This window comes from Patagioenas fasciata, chromosome 27, assembly GCF_037038585.1.
Source record: "Patagioenas fasciata isolate bPatFas1 chromosome 27, bPatFas1.hap1, whole genome shotgun sequence".
In the NCBI taxonomy this organism is placed as follows: Eukaryota; Metazoa; Chordata; class Aves; order Columbiformes; family Columbidae; genus Patagioenas; species Patagioenas fasciata.
Window position 1 is genome coordinate 1,539,799 of NC_092546.1, and position 17,240 is coordinate 1,557,038.

Here is a 17,240-nt window from a genome sequence, read left to right on the forward strand (position 1 = left end):
AATAGGAGATTTCCGGTTTGGCGCCCAGGAAGACGCGCACGAATTCTTCGGCTGTGCCGTGGGCGCCATGCAGACAGCTTGTTTGAGCAGCAGCAACGAGTAAGCCTGAGCACATGACCATGGAAATGTTCTCTCGCCCTCTCGACTCCTTCCTTTAAATCGCCAGTGAAACCCGCTCTCCGGGGCTCTCCTAACAAGGAAAACTCTTGCAAGAGCGAGCTCTCTGCCTTCCACCTTCTGAGCCGCGATTACCGTTGCTTTCCAGCTGGGACACATCTCAAGGCAGCACAGTCATTGACCAGGTCTTTGGAGGACTTCTAAGATCCAGAGGTAATTTTAAAAAACATCCCTGTCCTTAGAACGGTCTGTGGCTCCTCCTCTCTTTGTGTTAAACTGCTTTTTGCAGGCAGCAGCATGTCCAGGCTGCACTGGTCAATTACATGGGCAGAGTCAGTGTCCGTCCCAACCTGAGAACCTTTTCTCCTTGCCTTCCAGTAACATGCTGGAGCTGCAAAGCTGTTTCAGACACCTATGAGGCATTCCTTGATATTCCTTTGGATATCAAGGTAAGATGTTTGGAAATGGTGGTGCAAAATGTTTCAAGGTCCCTGCAGAGGCCTCGTTTATCTCCAGAAAACTCCGTTGCCTTCAAACTGCGGGTTGTTACCACGCAAGATGGTGGTGGATGGGAAGGGAACTGGACTTGTGTGCTCCTTCCGTAGAAGCCCTGTAAATGGTCTCCCTGCGCTGGGTGCCAGCTGGGCAAAGAGCAAGGATGCTGTCGACAGCCATGACGACGCTGTCCTACCGCCCTGCTTTGGACTCCTCAGTACGCACGTGATTGCTGGACGGGTGGCTTTTGTGGCTTTTGCTGGTTTTGACCAGGCAGAGCACAGGACACGCTGGTGCTGCCCAGGAGCAGCTGTTTATTGGGTTGACGCTGGCACCACATGGGGAGCTATTTCTTGGGATTTTGAGTTTCCAGGAGCTCAGTGCTCTCCTTTCTTTCTCATCCAGGCAGCCTCATCTGTCACCGGAGCTCTGGAGGACTTTGTCAGACCCGAGCATCTGGATGGCGAAAACAGCTATAAATGTAGCAAGTAAGATCTTTACTAATGACACCTTCATAGTAGATACTGGGTTACGGTTTTGCACGTCTGGAAGCAGTCGTTAGGTTTGGACATCACTGAGAAACCCAGTCGTGACACAGCTTGGGGCTTTTTCTGTTTGTTTGGTTTTCTTCGCCGTACAACTAAACCTCCTGAATCATCCACAACTTGGAATAAAATGCATTTGTTTCTAAGATGGGTACATTTTTCTTCCCTTCTGCCTGAACTGGGCAAAACAAGCCTTAACTCAACCCTACGTGGATGGGGGGTGGAGTGTGGGCAAGACAGGTTGCAACCGTTGGGTCTGTGTTTTCAAGGTGTGAACAGCGGGTCAGTGCATCCAAGAGGCTTACGATCCATCAGTCCTCCAATGTCCTGACCGTGTGCTTGAAGAGATTCGATCCTCTCTCTGCCAGAAAGATTAGCAAGGTATGTAAGCAACACACGGCCACGTTGTCTGCTTGGAAGGAGTCCTTTCCCAAAGGAGAATGCTTGTTTTGGAAGTTGTTTGTGTCTGCACACGATGGCTATGGAGTGCAGCTGTCTGAGAAAAAGAATTGCAACAGCTCTGCCCTGCTCTTCCCTTGTGGCCAGAGGAAAGTTCCAGGGTGAAGATGAGCACCTGGGCGCTCATAAAGAGCTGGTTTGGCCGAGAACAGTTTTCTGCCACTTTGGTGATGACACGGCAACACCTGTTTCTGATGAAATGAGAAGATCCTTTGACAGGATTTTCTCAGGCTGCTTCCCAAAGACTCTCAGGACAATTTGGGAATCCTCTTGGTCTCTCCTTAGGTCGTGCGGTACCCAGAATATTTGGACCTTGGCAAATACACATCTGAAGCAGATGGAGGACCACTCCTCTACTCCTTGTATGCCGTCCTGGTCCATGAAGGCCGCAGCTGTCAGCAAGGACACTATTACTGCTTTGTAAAGGTAAAAGTGTGGTTTGCATTGGTCTATCGTGTCCTTCAGTGATGTACTGCCTGTGTTTTTGTTTTAAAAAGCCTGCCGTTCATCTGAAGACAGAATTGCTTTGCTTTGCAGGCCAGCGATGGACGGTGGTACAAGATGGACGATGCGTCTGTGGTTCCGTGTGACATCCAGACGGTTCTCGGCCAGCGCGCATATTTACTCTTCTATGTCAGGTAAGAACAAGCGTGAAAGGGTGTTCAGAATACACTCCCTCTCCTGCTACTGATCTTGTCGTTGCTGTTCTTCTCCGGCGGGTTTTGCTTTCTGTCCTAAGAGAGAAAGACTGAGCTGAGTTCTGTCTGCTCTGCAGTTGGCCCCATCCTTTCTTCTTCTTCCTTGTTTGGCACTAATCTGTTGTGCTTGCGTAAATTGCTATCTGTCTGCTCTCTGGGCCTGGCTGGCTGTGAAAAGAGGTGAAACGGGGGTCCGAGCGGGTGGAAAGATGAATTCCTGCTCTGACTGGCAGAGCACCATCTAATTTCCAGCTTCCAGTCCGGGTTCAGTCTTCTGCGTGTCATATCAAGTGCTGCCAGAAGATGCCAGGATGAGAGTGAAGCCACGTGGAGGCTGCCAGAACAACCCTAGACTAAGATCCCTGTTGTTTCTCCAGGCATCACGATTTGACCCCTGGAGCGGGCGCTGAACGCCAAGAGACTCAGAGCACTGGGTTGGCAAAGTCGGTTCAAGAGCCGAAGAGTCCGTTTTCTGAAGGCTTCGTGGCACCGAGAAAGCCGGAAGATGAAGCAAATACGCAGAGGACCCACAGGAACGGAAGCCCACGGGACTGGGCAGCGCCTCGCCCTCAGCGCTGCCCCACGAAGAGAGGGCACTCTGCCACTGAGGAGGGGGAGAAGCTGGACGGGAGCCACCCAGACTGTCCGCCTGCCAAGCGCAGGTGCGCCGGCCCTGTGCAAACGCAGAAGCGCGCTCCCCGTCAGCTGCGGCGTGGCCGTGGGATCCTGCGCCGCTCTTCCCACAGGGACAGGAACAGCTCTGCTTATGGCAGAAGATCCATTTGGGAAAGGCTGTACGGCTCGAGCGGCCGCCGAGCAGACGGGCACCCTGGGTCGCGACGGGAGCAGCAGCCTGGGAAAGACTCCCTTGAAAAACAACGTGTGCTCCCCCCAGTGCCCGTTCGCCCAGAGGCTGCAATCGAAAAACCACCGTGCAGAAAGAGAAAACTCTCCTGCGCAGAGGAGGGTGAAAGTGCGCCCGAGAGAAAGCGGCGAAGGACAGAAATGAGCCCTCTGGTGATCCAGCCTTGAAAGGGAAATGCCAGAAAGGGAAGAAGATCACGAAATCCAAAGAGAGCACTGGAGAGGAGGACTGCAAAGGAGGCTGCGTTTGCAGCCTCACCTGGCAATGTTGCCAGCCCCTCTGCCAGGTGTTCCAGTGCACGGCTTATGGACAGAAGCGTTCAGTACTCGTGACTGAAATTACCATCGAAACTGGCAAGAGACCGTCAGAAGCCACAGACAAACATTCTCAAGAGGATGCTGACCACAATAAAATTGCCATCATAGCCAAACCCGGTCCTAAGTGGCACATCTGATTTCCCTAGAGAGTTTGACGACTCAAGAAAGAATGGAGGAGCTTGATTTGGGTTTTGTTTGGTTGTTTACTTATTTAAGTTTTTTAAATTTCAGACTTCATCGATGCAAGCAGCCTTGTGAGCTAGAAGGGCAGAAGCTTTCTACAGCTGCTGAGCATATTAAGTTAGCATGTAGAGTTCTCAGTGCAAATGTGCCGAAGCACAGAGCATCTCCAGAGCTGCTCGATTAGAGACTCAGGTGCTTGCGTTCTCCTGGCAAACATGGACAGTAGTGCTGGGGAAAAAAGACAACAGTGATGAGTCTTGAGGATGATATTGGAGCGTCCTACAGGTTCAAGCAGCTTCTGGCCCTCTCCTGACTGCTGCAGTCTGTTGTTCTATTTGTTGTTTTCCCCCTTTTCTTAAACACACCATCACAGAGGTGCCACCGCTGATTGGCTCAGCCTTGGCCAGGTCTGTCTTGGAGCCGGCTGCACTGGGCTCTATGGGACACAGTAGAACCACCACACAGAGGCCACCCCTGTCACCCTTTTGTAGCTTTTGTAGCCTTTTCATCACAATTTGTAATTATTATCAATATTTCACTTTGATTATTCAAGGCTTTTGATCTCAACCCACAATTTTTCTCAGTTTTATTCTGATTCTCCTGGGGTCATGGGCACCAAACCCAGCTTGGGTGGGAACCACCGGTTTCCCCTTGTGTTCAGGGCCCAAAGCGCCATCTGTAGCATCTGCCCGTCCTTTTGAGTGCCCAGAGCCTCCTTCGTAGAGCCCAAACCCTCACTTTTAGGGTCCTGGCATGTCTTCCATCACCCACGGCCTTTGCTTAGAGCTCACAGCTTCATTTTTAAGTGGACCTCGTTGCCTGGCAACAACCACCCAGAAGCCGGTGTGGGAGTCAGGACAGCCAATGGCATTTGAGGAGGTGGGGAGAAGGTCCGTGATTGATATGTAACCAACCAATAAACTTTGAGGCTGTAGGGGAGGGGGCAAGGGTTGAAAGGCTGGGCACTGTGAAGGGCAGGCCATGCTGGCTCCACCAATCATACCTGGAAGGAGAGTGGCACATGGATGATTGACAGGCTTTCTGACCAATCTTTTGATGGGAGAAGCAAGGGTTCAGTCCCAGGCAGCCGCCCAGAGGAAAGGCCAAGCAGCCCCGGCCCCAGGCCCAGGGCCTCTGTCCCCCCTCCCTCGCCTCCCCCTCGGCCACCCCCATGTTCTAGAGCCCCCGTCTCCAGGTCTCCACTGCATGTGGAACACCCTGGGACCAAAGCAGCAGCCGCACGGTGCTCTCTGCACTCCCCCTGTGTGGGGGAGCGGGAGCCGTGCTGGGCCGGGGGGACCCTCCATGGGCACCCCCTGCGCCAACCCCCATCGCCAACAGCCCCCGGCTCTGCCCAGGCACATGGGCATCCCCATGGGGTGAGCTGCTGAGCAAGGAACGGGGCTGCAAAGGGTGAGGAGACTCACTTCTGGGAGAGGAAACGGGAGAGATGGCCCCAGGGACGGGGGAAATTCTCTGGAAATGGGATTTTCTGGGCACGCATCAGCCGGGCCAGGGCAGGGGTGGTGGGTGCTGGGAGTGCCCAGGGTTCGGGATGGCGAACGGGCCGAAGGTGCCGGGGTGTCCGAGCAGCCAGGGGTGCCGTACCTGCTGGTGGGGCCTGGGGGGCCGGTGGTGCCCAGGCTGCGGGGAAGGGCTGCTCCTGCCCGGGCAGTGGGCACAGGGGGGCTGAGCCTGCAAGAGAGGCAGGAGCCATGGCCGGCGCTCACCTCCGCTCTTGCCCCCAGGAGCGTCCCGGGCTGCAGGGGTCGGGGTGGGTCCCTACCTGGGGCGCAGAAGCTCTGGGGGACCACAAACGGCTGCAAGAGCTGCAGAACCGGGGGGGCCCGGGGGCCGCGCACTGGGAGCCGCAGTGGTGGCTGCGCCACGGTCCTTCCGGCCATTGGTATCTAAGGACTCTTTGGGGCAGCAGGGAATGTTGGGGCTCCCCGTGTTCCACCCCAGCCCAAGAGCCTCCCCAGCTCCTCCTGGGCAGGGAAAGGGTTCAGGGGGGCTGGGCTTCCCCCGGCCCCCATGGGCGACTCCCAGGGGCTGGGGTGCAAGTGCCTTTGGCTGGAAGCCTTGGGCCGTTCCCAGAGCTGAGACATCCTTGGCATGGGGGGACTTGGTGGGACGAGTCCCACGCCTGCAGTGCTGGGCAGGAGGGGTGGGCAGGGCAGGCGAGGTGGAGCTGTCACAGGGGATGGAAGGGAGAGCTTGGATGCTGCAGCCCTTCCAGTCAGACCTGAGGGGGCTCAGAGCCTCTGGGGGACAGCTTCCTCCCGGAAGGAGCTGGAAGAACATTTTTTAAATAAGTACCAAGGCCTCATATTTGTTCTGAAACTGTTTGTTTTATTTTCAGGGAATACTGTTTAATTTAATTGTCTTAGCTGTCGGGCATCAGAACAGGCTGCCCAGGGCAGTGGTGGAGTCGTATTATTCAGGATCATTCCGTGATCGTTTCTGTGTGCAGTTTGATTTCCCAGCCGGGCTGGGTGTGCAGGATCTTTGGTTCCCACACGAGGGCTCTGTCCGTATTGGCAAAGGCCACACGTCGGGTTTTCCAGCAGAGCCCATCCCGACCCAGCCCGGCCCAGGGAGATCATGGCCAAACTGAGCCCCAGGCCCGGGCAGAGCTCGGTTGGTGCGGGGGTGGTTGGGGGTGACTGGACCCATCGCTGCCCGGGCCGGGGCTGGTGGTGCCGGGGCTGTGGGCGCTGCCGAGGCCGCGGCTCCACTCGGGCCGCAGGGACTGGGGTCAGACCCGTTATTTCTGCTGGTGGGTGGCGATTCTGGTCAATACGCTGCAGCTGGTGGGGCTGTCGCGTCTGGGCCGATGTCAGAGCTTTGGCTCGTTGTCTCCCCAGGCAGCTCCAGCCCTGGGACGTCTCTTTCCATAGATCCCTGCACACAACCCGGGATCCGCGGGTTTGGTTTGTGGGCACCGATGGCAGCAGATCGAGGGATCCACCAGCTGCTCAATGGCCACCAGGCCACCACGTATCCAGGTTCTGATGATCTGCCAGACTTTGGAAGCGCTTGTTCTAAATGAATGATCTCTCGGGGAATCCTCAGATCTTAATTCAGCCCGTTTCTCTGCGAAAGAGCAGAACCCATCTAGAATGTGGCTGCACGCTGCTTTTTCAGGTCAAAGATGAGTAGGGGCAAGTTTTTATAAACTTCTTACTCGCCCTTAAGAGAAATAGGGGAGAAACACCAGCACAGAGCGTTTGATGTGATGCTGAGGGTCCCTGCAATCAGTTGCCTGTGTACACTCAGAAATTGCTTTGGGCTGCACATACAATATATAATCAATTTTGTGGTTTGCGTTGAGGTTTTTTGTTTGTTTTCTTGGGATTTTGTGTTTGTTGTTGTTTTTTTTTTTCAGGTTCCTTTTGCAGAGGCCAGCAAGAACTTGATGACATGAACCCAGACATTTGGACTCAATGGCGCACTTTTGTCCTGTGCTAGAAATACATGGCATGGGAAAGGAAAAGAAAGACAGGAAGAAGAAAGAATGACAAAGCAAGATAAGATGAAAAGAGCAAGGGGGAGACGAGAGGGGGTGATGTATCCCCCTGTAAGCAGCTGAAGCAGGGGATCAACCATGAGATTCAACACTTAATGAGCCAAATCCCACCCTGAAAATAAAATGTATGTTATACCTCTTCCTTTATTTTTGCGCGGGGAACATCTCTGCTTTTTTTTGTCACCTCTTTTTCCAGAGAGGAGTTTTAATGCTGCATTTTGAGCATTTGCAGGAGCATGAAACCATGTGGATTCTCTGCAAATTTGCCCCTAGAAAGACCAAACAAGCCAATTGTCATTTTTATGGCTGGATGCAACAGGTTTGACGTTTCCCGCATCAGCAGCTCTGCTTCTCTCACCTCTGGGAGCAGCGCCAAGACCCAAAGAGCTGCTCAAAATAAAACAAACCCAAAATCAACCAGCACCTTGCAAATTGCAAATGAGTCCCATCCTTGCTCTCTGCTGTTGGTTAGAAGCAAGTAGGAAATAAATAAATAAATATCTCTATATACATATATTTATATTACTATGTGCCAGCACCAGCATGTCTCTGGCACCAGGAGGAGGAACCTGCTTTCCCCAATAGGTAAAGACCTTCAGACACCTCCCTTTCTCCCCCCAGGTCACTTGAACATCTGGAAAGCAGCAGCTGTGCGTTGGGAAGCAGCTCTTGGGGCCGGTGCAGCCAGCGGAAGAGCAGAGCACGAAGCGGGGGCCGTGACAGCCAGGGCACGACAACGGGTGTGGGGTTTGAGCTGTGACTCCAGCCACAGGAACCACCGCTGCTGCAGGTCCCTGAGCTCGCTTTTGCTCCGTGGGGGACAAAAGGAACCTCTAGGTCTCAATCCTGATGGCACGAGGGCAGGGACCGGCCGTGGCGCTGAGCACCGTCTACGCCAGCCCAGAGGTGCCGCCGCGCTCGGCCCCCGGCGCCTGCGCGAAGCTTCCCGGTGAGTGAACGTGTTGGTGCTGTTGCTCCGCTCATCCCGGCCCCGTGGGATTGGTGATGGGTGGGCGCTGGAGGAGCGGGTGTCCCGATGCTGCCAGACCCCTGCCCTGCAGGGAAGCACAGGGACAATGGATTTTCTGGGCCTTTTCCAGCGCTTTCCTGAGCCGACGGTGGCCAAAACCCAATGGGTTCGTTACCCAGCTCCAGCCCAGCACAGAGCGATAGCACATGCAGATTTCTTTCCCATAGCTCAATTTTCTTGAAAAGGCAGCAAAACTACAGCCAACCCCCAAGGACAACCCTACCCCTTCACGCAGGACTTCATGTCCTGGTCCTTTTTAGCAGCTCAGCAAGGCTGAGCAGGACCCACGCAGCGACCTGCACCCTCTCCCCATCTCTTCAAGCATCCCAAGGGCGTTGCTTTGGGTCCTTCCCATCCCCGGAGCCCCCCAGGTGCAGCACAAGGAGGAGAGCAGCCCAGCTCCCAGTCTGAGGCTTTGCAGCTTCGCTCGCTGCAGCCTCCCCGGTCAAGCAAGCAAAGCAGCTTGTGGGTTTTCTCAGCCCCATGGCTCCTACAGACACTCGCAAGGTTTTCTCACTAACTCTCCTGAAACAAAGGGCATCGAGGACAGGGCAAAGAGCCCAGAAAAGCTGCGTCCTCCCTCACTCCCAGTTCTGGTCCCTGTTGCAGGTCCTTGGTACTGGGCGCTGCTGCGCGCCGGATGGGTCGGGACCGCGGTCCTGACGGGCATCGTGCTGTGGCTGCTGCAGCGACAGGGTGAGTGGCAGAGTCTGTCACCCCAGAACGGTGACAATCTCCCCCAAACCATCACAGCCCAGCCCCTGCCCAAGCTGGAGCGGATTCCTCCTGTATTTCTAGCAGGGAGCAGCTCCTGGGCCCCCTCTGCGCAGCGATCCCCACGGGGCAGGAGGGGAAACGCTGCCAGCACGTCCTTCACGGGCTGATCTGTCTGTTTTTGAAGCCTGTCCTGATAGAATTCCCTTTCTCCACCCTGATGGTGGTTGCAGAGACCCCAGGGGTCCCCCCGCAGAGTCCCGTCCCCAGGCAGCACCTTTCTGCGTCCCCAAGAGCTGCTTTGCACAAGGGGTCACCCCAGCGGCTGCGTCCTCCGGTCCCAACACAGCAGCACGATGTGCGGGTCAAACCCGTCCTCATTTCAGGTGGAAACGGCCCCATCCTGAGCCAGGGCATGGAGACCCCGGCCAGCAAATGCTCCTGGGAAACCTGCCTGGTCACCACCAGCCGACAGGACATCCCGGAGTTCAAATGGTCCTTGAGGTGCTTCCAGCTGCAGCTGAAAGAATACTATAATAGCTTGTTTTTCCCTTGCCTCCCCATGACATATGTTCTTCTGTTCTGCTGCAGACCCACACGTCTGCTCATGAAAGCGAAAAATTCCCTGTTAGAGTCTCCACCACCAGAGCTGCCGGGGCCCCCCGGGGGAGGCTTCCCCAGAAGACAGGGCACAAGCTGCTCTTTCTTCGGGTCGCCCTGCATGGGGTCCAGGGGCTGTCAGGGAGCCTGGTCTCGAAAAAAAGCCTTCCCAGCTGGACTTGCGTATTCAGGCTGAAAAGCCACGATTTGGGAAGCTTGCTGCTGACAGAGAGCTGACAGTGCCCAGGAGGAACATGATCTCTGTCCACACTGCTCAACACTGCCGGCAGCGCTTCCCCAGAGGAAGAGCTCCAGGAGCACCTTCCAAAAGAGAAGGAAAACAATCCATAAAGAGCAAATGAAGACACTTGTCAGCAGCCCTGTGGTGTGGACCCCGCTCTGTCTTTGGCTGAGAAAGCAGGTTTGTTCTCGTGTAGAGTCGTAGAATAGTTTGGGCTGAAGGAACATTGAAGGCTCATCCAGTCCCACCCCTGCCATGAGGGGCGAGGGACACCTTCACCCAGAGCAGGTTGCTCAGAGCCCCCTCCAGCCTGGCCTGGGACGGCTCCACCACCTCTCTGGGTACCTGGGCCAGGCTCTCACCACCTGGGCTCTGGGCCCAGGACCATTGTGGGGGTCACAGGCCCCAGTTGGGGGGTGCAGAGGCCTAGGTGTGACCCTCAGTAGTGGAAAACTTTGAATCAGGAAAAACAAAATCTGAGGGCAGTGATAGAAAGTAAAAAGGCTGCTGAATTGTTATTGTCCTTGAAAAGTGAGCAACTGCAGAAAGAGCTACAAGAAGAAAGGCGGGGGGAAAGAAAATTAGAGGAAAAAATTGACATGATACTTATGCAGGCTCCTCATCCCCTTGATATTCTACAGATTAAGAAACTAATTGTGTTCCCTGAAGAACGGAGGGAAATGGTCGGGGTGAACCTGATGACAGTGATCTAAGGGAGGATGATTCCTCGTCTTTTTTGCATTCCCCTGAATATGAAGCCATTCCTGTTGTTAAACAGAAACGTCTGCTGAGTCCAACAGTGGTGCGCAGCGACCTCATGTGCGAGTTACTCCCTGGGATCCGGTGCAACTGGAAAATTTACAGGAAAAGTACAGCAGAAAACCAGGTGAAACTGAGACAGAGTATTTGCGGTGAGTCTGTCTAACTGGCAGTGACCGAATAACTCTTAATGGAGCTGAATCTAACGGCTTCTGGGGCCCGGGAGTTTTCCTGAATATGGGACCTGACCCGCTCAATGGGGGCCGCTCTGTTACCAGCCGAGTAGCTTATTGGGCGGGTGGAACAGATGTTACGGAATGAGGTGAACCCTCTATGATCCTCAGAAAACCTGTTGATGACATGCAGACAGCTATTACAAAAGCTGCCTGCACACAAGCAATGTATGAAGGAGGGTAGGATGGCCACACAGAGGGATCTGGACCAGTTGGATCAATGGGCTGAGGCCAATTGTCTGAGGTTCAACAAGGCCAAGTGCTGGGTCCTGCACTTGGTTCATAACAACCCCAGGTAGTATTGCAGGCTCAGGGAAGAGCAGCTGGAAAGCTGCTTGGCAGAGAGGGATCTCGGGCTGTTGATGGACAGCGGCTGAACATGACCCAGTGTGTGCCCAGGTGGCCAAAAAGGCCACCAGCATCCTGGCTTATATCAGGAACAGTGTGGCCAGCAGGACTGGAGAAGCGATTGTGCCACTGTACTGGGCAGTGGGGAGGCCAAACCTTGAATCCTGTGTTCAGTTTTGGGCCCCTCATCATAAGAAGGACATGGAGGGACTAGAGAGTGAAGAGAAGGGAACGGAGCTGGTGAGGGGCTGGAGCACAAGTGTGATGGGAGCGGCTGAGGGACCTGGGGGGTTCAGCTGGAGAACAGGAGCTGAGGGGAGACCTTCTGATCTCTGAACTGCCTGAAAGGAGCTTGGAGCCAGGGGGGTCGGGCTCTGCTCCCCAGGAACAAGCGTCAGGAGCAGAGGAAACGGCCTCAAGTTGTGCCAGGGGAGGTTGGGGTTGGATCTGGGGAACAATTTCTTCCCCAAAGGGCTGTGGGGCATTGGAACAGGCTGCCCAGGGCAGTGCTGGAGTCACCATCCCTGCAAGGGGTTAAAAGGCGTTCAGACAAGGTTCTTAGGGACATGGGTTAGTGCCAGAGTTAGGTTAGGTTATGGTTGGACTCGATGATCCCGACGGTCTCTTCCAACCAAAATGATTCTATAAATCTATGACTACTTAGCAACAACTAAAATGTGTATTATCAACATTATTCTCATTCTAAATCCAAAACAGAGCACTGTACCAGCAACTAGGAGGAAGATTAACTCTAGCCCAGCCCACTGCTCCTCCTCCTGTTTCCCCCTGTTCTGTTTTTGCCTCCTCTTCCTCCTCCTCCTCCTCCTTCTCCCCCTCTTCTTCCCGCTTCTCCTCCTCCTTTAACCTCCTGTTGCTTGCTCTTGCCTGCTCCTCATCTTTCTCTTGCAGCCCCCTGGCACCCCCTTACCTTCTTCCTCCTCCTGTTCTTCCTTCTCCTCACCGTGTGGCCTCTTTCCTCCTCCTCTGCTCCCTCCTTCTGTTGCATCCTCTGTCCTGTTGTCTCCTCCTCCTGTTTCTTCCTGGTACCAGTTTTTCATCATTCTTTTTCTTCCTGCTGCTGTCTGTTGCCTCCTTCTCTTCCTCTTCCTGAGGGCCACTAAAGCTTTTAGTCCTGGCCACCTGTGTGTCCAAGCCCTATGTGATGGGTGTCCCTTTGGACCTGGACTCTGGCTAGGCTGAGGCTTCAGCGAGGGTGAGGGGTTGGTTGGTAGAGCAAGCACAGAGCCCCAGGCTTGCTGGGACTGTGAAAACGCTGCCAAGGGAAGGTGAGGGCCACCAGCACCTTTCAGTCCTGTGTGGGAGCCCTCGGTGGTGGGTGTCTGGTCTGGAGCTGGGCTCTGTTGAGGCAGAGGGTGAGGGGATGCTGCCACGTGCAGCACGCAGTGCAAAGCCTGCTCCTCCTCTGGCCAATGCCCTGGGGCTCTCTGGAGAGCAGCAGGGCCCTGGCCAGGCCCTAGTAAAGCCCAGCATCCGCCCCAGGTATCTCTCCAGAGGGCAGCAGGGCCTTGCCTGAGCAACTGCAGGCCTGGCAAAGGACTTGGGGAACTCTGCAGACAAGCAGGACCCCTTAAGGCACCTGGCAAAGCCCCTGGGGTCCTCCCGAGGACACCAGGTCCCACTGAGGCTTCCAGCAAGGCTCATTGAAGGCCTTGGGCAATCTGGATGGCAGCAAAGCCTACTGTCTTCAAGGGTCCAACTGCAGCCTAGCAAAGCGCCGTGAGAGCCCCTGGACACCTGGAAGAGAAGCAGGGCCCCACATCGGCCGTGGCAAAGCCCAACAAAAGCCACAGGTTTCTGTTGAGCTTCACAGCTCAGTTCAGACCCCAGTAAAGCCTAGCGCTGCTGGGTTGACCTAGGCTGGCTGCCAGGTCCCCACCAAGCTGCTCTATCACGCCCACTCCTCAACTGGAAAGGGGGAAAAAATATGAAAGGCTTGTGGCTCGAGATAGAGATTTGGGAGATCACTCAGCAGTTCCTCTCATGGGCAAAACAGACCTAACTGGGGGAAATTAATTTATTTTGTTGCAAAGCAAATCAGAGGATAATGAGAAATAAAAAGAAATCTTAAAACACCTTCCCCACCCTTATCTTCTTCCCAGCCTCAACTTCACTACTGGCTTCTCTACCCCTCTCCCCCAAATGCTGCAGGAGGGCAGGGAGTGGAGGCTGCAGCGAATTCAGCACATGTTGTCTCTGCTGCTCCTTCCTCCTCACGCTCTTCCCCTGCTCCAGCACAGTGTTCCTCTCACAGAAGACAGTCCTTCACAAACTCCTCCAGCGTGGATCCTTCCCACAGCTGCAGTTCTTCACAAATTGCACCAGCGTGGGTCTCTTCCACGGGTGCAGTACTTCGGGAATAGGCTGCTCCGGTGTGGCTTCCCCACGGGGCCACAGGTCCTGCCAGGAACCTGCTCCAGTGTGGGCTCTGCATGGGGTCACCCCTGCTCCACCATGGGCCTCCCTGGACTGCAGGTGGATCTCTGTTCCACCGGGGATGCCCGCGGCTGCAAGAGACAGCCAGCCTCACCATGTCTGCACCACAGGCTGCCAGGAAATCTCTGCTCTGGTGCCTGGGCCCCCTCCTCCCCCTCCTTCTTCACTGACCTTGGCGTCTGCAGAGTTGTTTCTCTCACATATTCTCACTCCTCTCTCCCAGCCAGTGTAATGCAGCAGTTTCTACCCCTTACAGCTGTTATCACACTGCTGGGCTCAGCTTTGGCCAGTGGCGGGTCTGTCTTGGAGCCAGCTGGAAGTGGCTCAGTCTGACATGGCACGGTGGGGAGCGGGGGAGCAGCTTCTGCCATCTCACAGAAGCCACCACTGCAGCCTCCCCAGATACCAAACCTTGCCACATGAACCAAATACACCAGCAAAAGCCCGTGTGCACTCTGGAGTGCCAAGCTCTTTGCAGGTCTCGGCAACGCCAGCTGAAATCCCTGGGGCCATCCGGAGCATGGCAGAACACGGCCCAGGCCCTGGAGAAGATGGGGAACAGCTCTGGGGCAGTGCCAGGAGGGCCCATGTGGGCACCAGTGAGGCCTGGGGAAAGGTCAAGGGCTCTCTGGAGGGCAGTGGGGCCCTGACCAGGCATAAGAAGACAAAATATTCAAAAACTCCCCATTAAAACAAAGGGGACCCCATTAGAACATAAAAGGACCCCCTGACCCATAGGAGCTGACCCAGAATGGAGATGTTTATGGGGCCTCCTGGGAGAACAGGATTCGTGACAGGCCAGCTCAACAGGCTCCCCATACCCCCCTTACAGAAATGATGGGATAATCGGGAAAGGGATTGCACTAATGGCCTGGATGCTAAGAAGGCGTTGGATAAAATTGTCCCACCTGCTCCTCCAACCCCACTATCAGGAAACCGACGGGGGAACTGAAACCCCCAAGGAGTTCCCGTGACCCCCCCCAGGGAGCCAAAGCTTTTGGAATTAAATATTAGCAATAGCCTTTGTATACCATTAGCAGTAAATTATTATATTCTCTCTCTTTTCCCATGGTCACAGGAGTTCCAATAGTGATGATTAAAGCCTGGGACAGTGCTGCATTAACCTCAAGAAAGTGATCCAGCAGGGATCACTGGGAAAGGACAAGAACTCCCAGTAGCCAGGGTGGGGTTGGACTCTATGATCTTTAACGGTTACTTCCAACCCAAACCATTCTACGATTCCAGCAAAGCCCAGCAGCGGCCCTGGGGCTCTCTGGAGGGGAGCAAGACCCAGCCCAGGCCCTGGCAAAGGCCCCGGGTGTCTCTGTTGGGGCACCAGCGCCCCACATTCATCAACTCGGTCCCACTACAATTTAGTAGCAAGAATGTTGTGGGGAACTCCATCAAAAGCCCTACAGGAGTGCAGGTAGATTATGTCTGTAGCTCTCCCTTGTCTGTGGAGGCAGCTGCTCCATTGTGGAAGGCCACTGGCTGAGCGAGGTGTGGGTCTGCCCTTGGCGAGGCCATGATGGCAGTTTCTAATCTCTGCCATGCCTGGGAGTTTGCAGCACAGTGGTTGAGAACACAATGTCACTTCTCAGGGCAGGTCTGTCCCAGTTCCATTTAACCCCGTCCCGAAGCCCCTGGTTCAGCAAAGGGTGGGTGCAGCCCTCGGGGAGGCTGAGTGGGGCAAAGTCACTGCAGCACCCCAGGGCTATTTAGCCTTGGTGTTAACCTGAAAAGTGCAAGTGCTGCACTGGGGTCGAGTGGGGATGACGAGCCCCTGGGTGTCTGCCCTCTCACACTGCCACAGTAGCCACAACGAAGGGTGTGCTTTTTAATGTCAGTTATAATAAAATATTTTTACAGAGCCCAAAAAAATTCAAAATAGTGCAAAACATCTCACTGTCATGCATCCATGGTAGCCACCACCGGCAGTGCCGCACGGGGGTTGTACAGACACACAGGCATCGGTGACACATGTGCTACAGGAGCAGAATTGGTCAGTTCAATCACATGCCAAACAGGACAGTTTGGGGAAGGGGCACAGGGGCAGGGGCACCACGGTCGGCTGAGCCCCAGCCTGGCCGCGCAGGAACAGTGGTTAGAAAAGGGGTGTAAACATTGAACAGAAAGGAGAGGAAAGTAAACGCTTTGGTCCCAGGCAAACCCTATGCAGAAAGGACCATGGGGGCCTGTCAGGGTACCCTGCTTTGGGATGGGGAGGGGGCTGAGAGAGGTATATTGATTTGTGGGGTCATCAGGCCTTTGTCTTCCACGGTTCTTGGGCATGCTGGCCAGCTGGGGTGGTCATCCCCGACACCGCACACCCTGGCCTCCCGGACACTCGCACAAGACGCGCACACCACTGATCACGCAGAAATGGTAGTTAATGGGAAATCGGGGTGGGGGGCCTCTGGGTTGGGGGGTGGGAAGGGTCTTGCTTGTGCCAAGGAGGTCCCATGAGCGCTGCTGCACTGCACAGGGATAGCTGGTCCCCACTGGCCAGAACAAAGGGAGACAGGTCCCTCTGCTCTAGTGCCGCCAGCCCTCGCCCCCAAGTCCTGGCACCCTGGGGACAGCAGTGGGGCAGCCCATTGTGGCAGCAAGGCAGGGAAGACAGGATATGGGCCGGGGGCTGCTCCCTGCCACTCCCGGCCCCAGTGATGCTGTTGCCAGCCAGGGAGGAGACCCTGTGTGGGGCATGTAGAGGCTGTGCCCCCCAAGCCAGCAGCCCCAATAGCCCTTCCAGGTGCAGGACACAGCCGCATGGTCCAGCTGCCCCATGTATGTACAGCTATTTACATATGTACAGGGTGTTCAGCAGGTGGGAGCCTCCCTGTCCCTCAGGGTGCCAGGTGACACTCAAGGGATGGGGACAAAGGGCCATCATGCTGTGCCAGCCACTCACCAACACCCCCGGGTTGAAACACCACTCTCCCCGCCCCCCGCCCTTTCCTTGTGTCGCTCAATGAAGCTTGGGACTGGGTAGGACAGGGTAGGGTCAGGGATGGGCCACTGGGGTTCCTCCATCTCAGACAGGTTGCGAAGATCTGTCCCATCACTCAGTCTGGGGTCCAGCCCTTCCCTGCAGCCCCACCAGCCCCAGCACCTTCTCGTTGGGGTGGGATGGCTGTGCTCTGCACTGCTGTCAGTCAGCCAGTCTGGCCAAGGGAGGGACAGCAGTGGGTCTGTCACTGCAGCCACATTGCCCCCTCACCCACACCAGGGCCAGGAAGGAGACTCCTCTTGTGGCTGCTCTTATGGCTTGTACGTGGCTGGAGCCTGCTGTAGAAAAGGGGCCAAGAGCAGGGGGACAGGGCTGGGGGAGTGGAGGGGTTTAATTACTGCCCTCCTCAGCCGAGCGTGTGTCCGACTTGAGCTTGACGAACTCCTTGGCCACCTCATCATTGTTGCGTTGCGAAAGGATGCGGAGGACGGTGAGGCCGGTGTCATCCATGTGGATTCGGCGGCCCAGGGGCAGCCAGCAGGCGCAGCCGGGTCGCTGCAGGATATCACGGAGCTGCAGGACAGCAATGCCCACTGTCCGGTCCTCCCGGGCGAAGCAGTAATCCTTCACACACACCTGCAGCTCGTAGCACTCGGGGCCCGTCTCCGTCCCCAGCGTGCTGTGGGGACCCAAGGGACAGGCA

The 17,240-nt window shown here is 55.5% G+C and overlaps 2 protein-coding genes and 2 long non-coding RNA genes across 4 annotated transcripts in view; 3 read left to right on the plus strand and 1 right to left on the minus strand.

The window, feature by feature from the left end:
• The first annotated feature begins 206 nt into the window (after positions 1-206).
• On the plus strand, positions 207-1,508 carry LOC139825714 (uncharacterized). Its single transcript, XR_011735943.1, has 4 exons — positions 207-330; positions 496-566; positions 1,018-1,100; positions 1,427-1,508. It is a non-coding gene; the product is annotated as an uncharacterized lncRNA (long non-coding RNA).
• A 124-nt stretch (positions 1,509-1,632) lies between these two features.
• LOC139825671 (uncharacterized) lies at positions 1,633-3,346 on the plus strand. Its single transcript, XM_071799479.1, has 4 exons — positions 1,633-1,752; positions 1,902-2,042; positions 2,154-2,254; positions 2,692-3,346. The coding sequence occupies exons 1-4, from the start codon at positions 1,633-1,635 to the stop codon at positions 3,344-3,346; spliced, it is 1,017 nt and encodes a 338-aa protein (XP_071655580.1).
• A 3,205-nt stretch (positions 3,347-6,551) lies between these two features.
• On the plus strand, positions 6,552-10,773 carry LOC136113180 (uncharacterized). The gene is made up of 5 exons (XR_011735942.1): positions 6,552-7,333; positions 7,830-8,157; positions 8,848-8,934; positions 9,544-9,973; positions 10,435-10,773. It is a non-coding gene; the product is annotated as an uncharacterized lncRNA (long non-coding RNA).
• A 4,637-nt stretch (positions 10,774-15,410) lies between these two features.
• The window catches only part of UNC13A (unc-13 homolog A), a 35,924-nt gene continuing 34,094 nt past the window's right edge, over positions 15,411-17,240 (minus strand). The window contains exon 42 of the mRNA XM_065858106.2: positions 15,411-17,216. Coding sequence (XP_065714178.2) covers positions 16,928-17,216 — 289 coding nt within the window. The 3' untranslated portion in view covers positions 15,411-16,927. The remainder of the gene's footprint in view (positions 17,217-17,240) is intronic.

Coding starts and splice junctions, on each gene's coding strand:
- LOC139825671 (XM_071799479.1), top strand. CDS start 1,633: ATGGCTATGGAGTGCAGCTGTCTGAGAAAAAGAATTGCAACAGCTCTG. Junction 1,753..1,901: donor TGGGCGCTCATAAAGAGCTG/GTTTGGCCGAGA, acceptor GTCTCTCCTTAG/GTCGTGCGGTACCCAGAATA. Junction 2,255..2,691: donor TATTTACTCTTCTATGTCAG/GTAAGAACAAGC, acceptor TTGTTTCTCCAG/GCATCACGATTTGACCCCTG.